Source organism: Phragmites australis, chromosome 2 (assembly GCF_958298935.1).
Source record: "Phragmites australis chromosome 2, lpPhrAust1.1, whole genome shotgun sequence".
NCBI classification, from domain to species: domain Eukaryota; kingdom Viridiplantae; phylum Streptophyta; class Magnoliopsida; order Poales; family Poaceae; genus Phragmites; species Phragmites australis.
Genome location: NC_084922.1, coordinates 7,911,492 through 7,917,893, shown reverse-complemented (window position 1 = coordinate 7,917,893; position 6,402 = coordinate 7,911,492). Strand labels below are relative to the sequence as shown.

General features: G+C 51.7%; 1 protein-coding gene across 1 annotated transcript; it reads right to left on the bottom strand.

Moving 5' to 3' along the window:
• Positions 1–3,285: 3,285 nt before the first annotated feature.
• Positions 3,286–6,014, bottom strand: LOC133897616 (transcription factor NIGTH1-like). The gene is made up of 4 exons (XM_062338410.1): positions 5,264–6,014; positions 4,517–5,140; positions 4,323–4,399; positions 3,286–4,161 (listed from the first exon to the last, which is right to left on the bottom strand). Exons 1-4 carry the CDS (start codon positions 5,508–5,510, stop codon positions 3,676–3,678), a joined length of 1,434 nt encoding a protein of 477 aa, XP_062194394.1. The 5' UTR covers positions 5,511–6,014; the 3' UTR covers positions 3,286–3,675.
• Between the last annotated feature and the right edge of the window lie 388 nt (positions 6,015–6,402).

Here is a 6,402-nt window from a genome sequence, read left to right as displayed (position 1 = left end):
CGACCACTTCAGACGCGGGTTTGGGTCCGGCGTGGTCACGCACACTTCCTGGACCGCCGACGTAGCCACGACCCTTCTTCCCCTCCTTTTTCTCAAAGCGCCGATGTGGTTGGCTGGTCTGCTCGACCGACATGATGTTGTACGGTCATTCCTTGTGTTTGTTCCTCTTTTTCTCTTCCGGGATGACTCCTTTAGGGGAGGCGGGCTGGTCGGAGGTCGGCCATGTCGTGGCATCAATCTGACGCTCTTGGGCCTTTGCAGTGTGTGCACACTTGTCTGCGAGCTCGGTAGTGCTTCGGATTTTCTTTGTGGCCAGCCTCTCAACCATCTTTTGGTCTCTGACCCCTCTCTTGAATGCTATGACCACAGATACACCTGCGATCTTTGGAATGATGTTTCGACGCTTGGTGAAGCGCCAGATGAAGTCTCACAATGACTCACCTTGTCAATGTCTAACCTGATACAAGTCATCCTTGACCCTAGGTCAGGCATATGTCCCCTAAAAGTTGAAGGTAAACTAGTCGCACAGATCCTCACAGAAGTGAACCGACTCACGGGGGAGGTTCATAAGCCATGACCGGGTTGAACTTATCAAGGCGGTCAGGAAATAGTTGGCCATTACTTTGTCGTGGCTTTCCACGACCTGCACCATGGTGGTGTAGATTTGCAGGAACTCCTCAGGTTTAGTCGAGCTATCATGCATTTTTGCTAGAATCGGTCGAAACTTGTCCGGCTAGGGGACCTCTCGCAGTCGAGCTGACAGAGTGTTACTCCCTGTTTCGTAATTGAGATTCACCTACTGATGGACGATGGCACATGCTCAGGGAGAGAGACGAAGGTCAACTAGTCTTGGGGATGAGATGGAGGAATCAGACGCGATGAGTGGTAGGGTTGCTTACCCTTTTCTTGCTCTTGTTGGGCGCGATCTTCCTGCTCTCGGGTGGCTACCTGGCTGTAGATCACGCCGCGAAGGTCGCGTTGGCACAGAGAGTCATGCAGGTCAGATGGTTGGCTATCCTAACTGGATCTTTCCTGTTGTGGGCCTACCACGAGTCTTGGCGATCGCAACCCTCACCAGTCCTAGCGACAGACGTGGTGTTTGTGCTGTAGTTTGGCGTAGGGCGATCTCAAACAGGAGGGCGAGATCACACAACCATCGCGCTACTGGCGAACCCTCCGGTACTACGACCGCTGGGTGGCTAAGAAGCATTCATACAGTCTGCAGATTCTGTGGAAGTGTCATTAACTCATAGTCGAGTTGATGAGCGCGTAGTGGAGACACATCGCAAGGGGGAGTCCTCGACATTTGTGCAGTGGGACGACCTTGGTGATGACGCTTCCAAAGACTGCGTCTTCTGCGGCAGCTCCTCTAGGCGACGCTATGGTGGTTGGGGCTATGTCAGAGCGTCCCTGTATCCGGCGTTAGTCTAGTTCCCCGCAGGCGCATGGCTTGGGGATCATTGACGGCACCCGAAACACGGGAGCCTTTGCTACCCCCCCTGTTGCATGAACTATCATGCAAACTTCACGTTGAGTCTTGGAGCCTTCGAACTCCAATTTGGTGTCTCATACCTGGAGCACACCGGGCTCATCTGGGTCGTATCCCATGATGAATACCTTGCGGTGACTAAGGTCTTCGGAATGAGACTCAACGGCTACCGTGGATCTAGGCATGGGTAGCCTAATCTAATATTCAACACCTACTAAAATGCAGGAACGCGTCCCCTATCTGGCGCACCAACTGTTGAGGGTTAATCCCTGATAATGATTCTGTGGTATACCGATCGAAGGGCGTGTGAACAAGGCTTGCGGTGTATGCGTGTTTGCGTGTGTGATGAACTCGAGAATACATGAGTTATCCAAATTCAGACCTCCCGAAATATAACAGTCCTACGTCATGTGTATTTTATTTTTCAGAGTTTGTGAACTCATTACTGATGAGTTTTTACGACTCCTTCTTCTCCGCCCCCTACAAACCGGATCCCCCTCTCTTTATACTAGAGAGAAAAAGAACTTACAAGTGGGCTTCGTTTAGCAGATCTATGCCTAGCTAGATATTCTACTTCTGGATCATCATCATAGAGAATTGAGTGATCCTAACTTGCTTTGAGAGCTCCGTATGCCCGTTCTATCCATGGAACGCCTCCGCTTGTGGACCCCAGATGCCTGGCCTGCCCCATCGTTGTGTGCCGCAAAATCATCTGTCAAACCATCATGTCCCTCCGCTTCACAAGTCTATCTGCAAAATCGTTCACTTGCCTGATCGTCCTATAGACCCTGTCCTGTTTGTCGTATGACACCACGTCGGCCCGCAAAGCCTTATCCTATAGCATTTAATGCTACAGGATGGGGTAATACCTAACTGCGCCAATCATGACTTTGTTCACCGGATAGGGTAATTGGGGAAGGAAAACACTTGGCTAGACAACAATAAATATGATTAGACGGGTTATATCAGGACTGGCCCTGCGACCAACAAGGACTGGTCGTGGGATCACACACTATCATTAGTAGACTGGTCATGAAATCACATAGTATCTCAAGAAGGTTGGTCGTGCAAGCTTTATCCTGGTTGTACGAGTCTCCACCTGGTCACACAATAGGTCATGAGTCTCGAAATATCTCCTATCAGCTACCATATACCACGTTGATCTCGTCAGTCAGGATGCACCCCTCATCTAATACTCTGACAGCACCCCTCCCCTGACGCCGGTGAGGGCGTTGGAGGGAGAGGAAGCTGGCAAAAATCGAAGTCGACCTTGGTTTCGCCTCTGTGATACTGTAGCAGGAAGGGGGGAAGAGTCAGTGCTGTGAGCTTGTGAGGCCCATATTTTCCAGTCGTGGGTTGCGGTGGGTTTGTTGGCCCATGAGAAAAAGGAATGAACTGCATCTGCATATGGGTCTAAATTTACTGGAGATCAAAACGCGGTGGATTCGTTGGCCCAGGCTTGACATCGAATGCTCATCCTTGCAAGGTGCAAACACCGGAGTCTTTTCTTAGCCGGTACAAATGCAACAGTACAATAGAAAACAACTCCTTCCAGATATATTTTTTTTAAAAAAACAATCAAAGTTAGTTCTTGTGAAGGTATTTACATTCAGAATAATCGTCACGGAGTAGTAGCAAATCACCTGAGAAGTAGTACTTCTACTAAGCAGGCAAGAAAACCGAGGTTAATCAATAAATTAAGTGTACCTCGATGATGTAAACTTGGTTGAAGCCGAACATAAGATGCCGATCTTAAGATGATACAAGCATAACCATGACATAATCACACGCTACAGTTCAGTCCACATTTCTCGATTATCTCTAGCTCCAACCAAGTTTACATAACACATCATATTTCCACCACATATTTACTAGTCAACAGGGGGAAAAAAATGCAAAAGCAAAACATAGAGACCAATACGCCAAGCCCCAAAAGAAAGGAGAAGAGAAAAAAGAAAAGAAAAGCCCTCGCAAATGCATATATCACATCACGCATGAGACAATCTCGGACACTCTCACTCCACTCCACTTGTTGAGTGGAGCAAGCTCAGATCGATCGGCTTCCGTTCTCCGCGCGGGCGCGAACAAAAATTCACTTTTCCCGATCGATGGTGCAACATCGCAGACTTGATTAATCGCGATTAAGCTAGCTAGCTACTAGTTGTACGTACTACTTAATTTATTGATTAGTACTTGATGACTCCTGCACCGACTGCATCCTCGCTGTCGGCCTTGGCGGCCGCCATCTCGTCGTCGTCGTCATCCTCCCGCTCTTCGCCCTCGCCCTCCTCCTCGATGCTCTCCGACCTCTCCCTGCCGCCGCCAACGCTGCCTCCCGCGCTACCCCGCCCATCAGACTCCGGGGGCGAGCCCACCATCGCCGCCTTGTACGCGGGGGGCAACGGGGCTGGAGCTGCACGGTGCACCATGGCGGCGGCTGCGTGGTGCTGCAGGTGGTGCACCGCAGCGGGGGACGGGTAGTACTCCTGCGCGGCCACCGCAGCCGTGTAGTGCGGTTGCGTCGCGGGGTGAGCACCGTATATGGCCGGGGCCCCAGCCTGCGTCGCGTACTCCGGCGGCACCCAGATGCCCCCGAGGACCACCAGCTGCGGCGCCGCGGTCCCCGGCGTCGGCGGCGCCGGCATCGGCCGCCGCGTATGCAGCCTGTACTTCTGCACGACAAATAACAGAGGGAATCAGTTTAGATACGCTCGTGTATGTACTCTGAATCACGATTCATGCATGCTAATCATATTAAATAAATCATGATTAGTTACTCGAGATATTATCACTGCGTCATTCATGGATCGATGAATGATGAGATTATAATTACCTGGAGATGACTTTTCACCTCATCATTGGTCAATCCATCCACCTTCATTAGCTCGCGGATCTGCTTCGGGGTCGCCACTTTTGCAAAGAACAAACATGTTTTATTTGTCTTTAGCTCACAAATGCATGCATTTGGCATTTTGCATTCTTCTCATAATTAACCTTTAATTCATCGATCAAATAGTACATGTGTACCTTGAGCGCCTCCGAGGATTTGGAGGGCATTGACGAAGCGGCGATGCAGCTCCGGCGACCAGCACCGCCGCGCCTTCCGGTGGGCCTGCGGCGGGGGCGGCGCTGCCTGCCCTTCCGGCGCGTTCGACGGCGGCTTTGCCCCGTTCTGGACTTCTCTCCGCGCGCCTAGGACACCGTCGTTGTTGCTGCCGGCGGCATTGAGGTACGTCTTCCTGTCAACATCGGCCGCGTCTTTCTCCGCGGGTGCGAGGGCGAGCTCCGGCAGCGCCGCGGCGACGGCGCCCTCCGCCACGGCCTTGTCCTTGGCGAACGGGAGGAAGGCGCCGCCGCTGCGCTGCCCCGCAGAGTCAAGCGCACCGAGCGTGTCAATCGGCAGCGGGTGCTCCGACCTCTCCTTGGGCGTCTGCGGTCCGTTCGCCGCCGTGTCCGCAGCCGCCGGGCCGTTCCACAGCTGCGCCGACTCCATCCAGCTCGCCTTCTCCGACGACGGGTTCCCTGGCTTGTTGGCCACGTCGATCCCGATGTTCTTGAGTGGTATGAACTCCTCGAGCACCAGCGGCCTCGCCGCGCCCTGCTGGCTCCCCATCTGGTACGCCTCCAGCTGCTGCCTATACGCCTCCATGGCTGCTTACATCAAGTCATCAATCATGCATGGATCAACACATTGTCACGGTCTCTACGTACACGCGCTTGCATGGATGCATCAGTGTATGTGTAGTGTACACGGTTATTCGTTACGATACGCACCGTGGTTGAGGAGTTGCATGCAGAGGGGGAGCTCGCGCTTGAAGGCGTCGATCTTGAGCCGCTCCTCCTCCAGGCGGGCGAGGAACTCCCGGAGCTTCTGCGTCGTTTGCTCCGTCGTCAGATGGTGGCCGTCGACGAGCGGCGCCTGCTGCTTCGGGATCACCTCGTAGGTGCCACCGCCGCCGCCGCCGCCGCCGCCGCCTTTGGGCTTGTAGTCTAGGGTTAGGTCGGACGGCGAAGAAGCCATATGGCCGAGCTCAGCCGTTGTGCTACAAGTACGAGTGCAAGTATGGTGTTGTGTTGTAACTTGCACTGCAGGTGTAAGCTATCTACAGCCTACAGCTCTGCTGGTATATTACTTAGATATCGAGTGTGCCTTTGTGAGAGAGAATGTGAGCGTTTGATGGGGGATCATGGGGAATCGGCTTCTTTTAAGGGTGAGTTTTGGGAGGGAAGAGAGAATAAAGTTGGATTTAGAGGGGGAGAAAAGGAAAAGCTATGGATGATCTTGCAAGGTACCTAGCTATATAGCAGCAGCTGCAGAGAGGGATCGATAAAGCGAAGGCATGGTAACTTCTTGCAAAGATCAAAGGCAAAAGCTTCTGCATATGCAGGAGGTTTCATGCATGTACATATATACAAGCTGCTGCTATGGAATCAAAAACTTATCTCCCAACACAACACAACGACCACACAGATGGGGTCATGTGGTTTTGGGCCTCTCCATAGTACGTACGTCTCTGTCTCTCTCTAGAATCTCTAGTCTAGTCTTGTTAGTACTTCTGGCAACGCCATTCAAATCATATCCAGCTCTGGCATTCAACAAAGCTCTATATATGCGCATTAATTCTCTGAATCCCTGTTCAGCATGCATGCACGATTTCATGACAAAACAGAAACTTTTACATAGCCAAACCATCTTGTCATATTGAGTGTTTGCACATGGATGTAATTTTTCCTTGACCAGCTAATCTTTTACACGTATGCTCATGCTCGTTTTGTGGTAAGTGAACTTTACAATGGTTTTTACAACGAAGAATCTACCCGTCCCTGCATTGTCCACCCATGGGAAAGCTTAGCTGGGTGCGTTTGATTCAAAAGGAATTAAAGATGAACTCAAAGGAGTAGAGAACCTTGCA

Coding starts and splice junctions, on each gene's coding strand:
- LOC133897616 (XM_062338410.1), bottom strand. CDS start 5,510: ATGGCTTCTTCGCCGTCCGACCTAACCCTAGACTACAAGCCCAAAGGC. Junction 5,141..5,263: donor CATGCAACTCCTCAACCACG/GTGCGTATCGTA, acceptor TGATGTAAGCAG/CCATGGAGGCGTATAGGCAG. Junction 4,162..4,322: donor AGGTGAAAAGTCATCTCCAG/GTAATTATAATC, acceptor TTTGTCGTGCAG/AAGTACAGGCTGCATACGCG.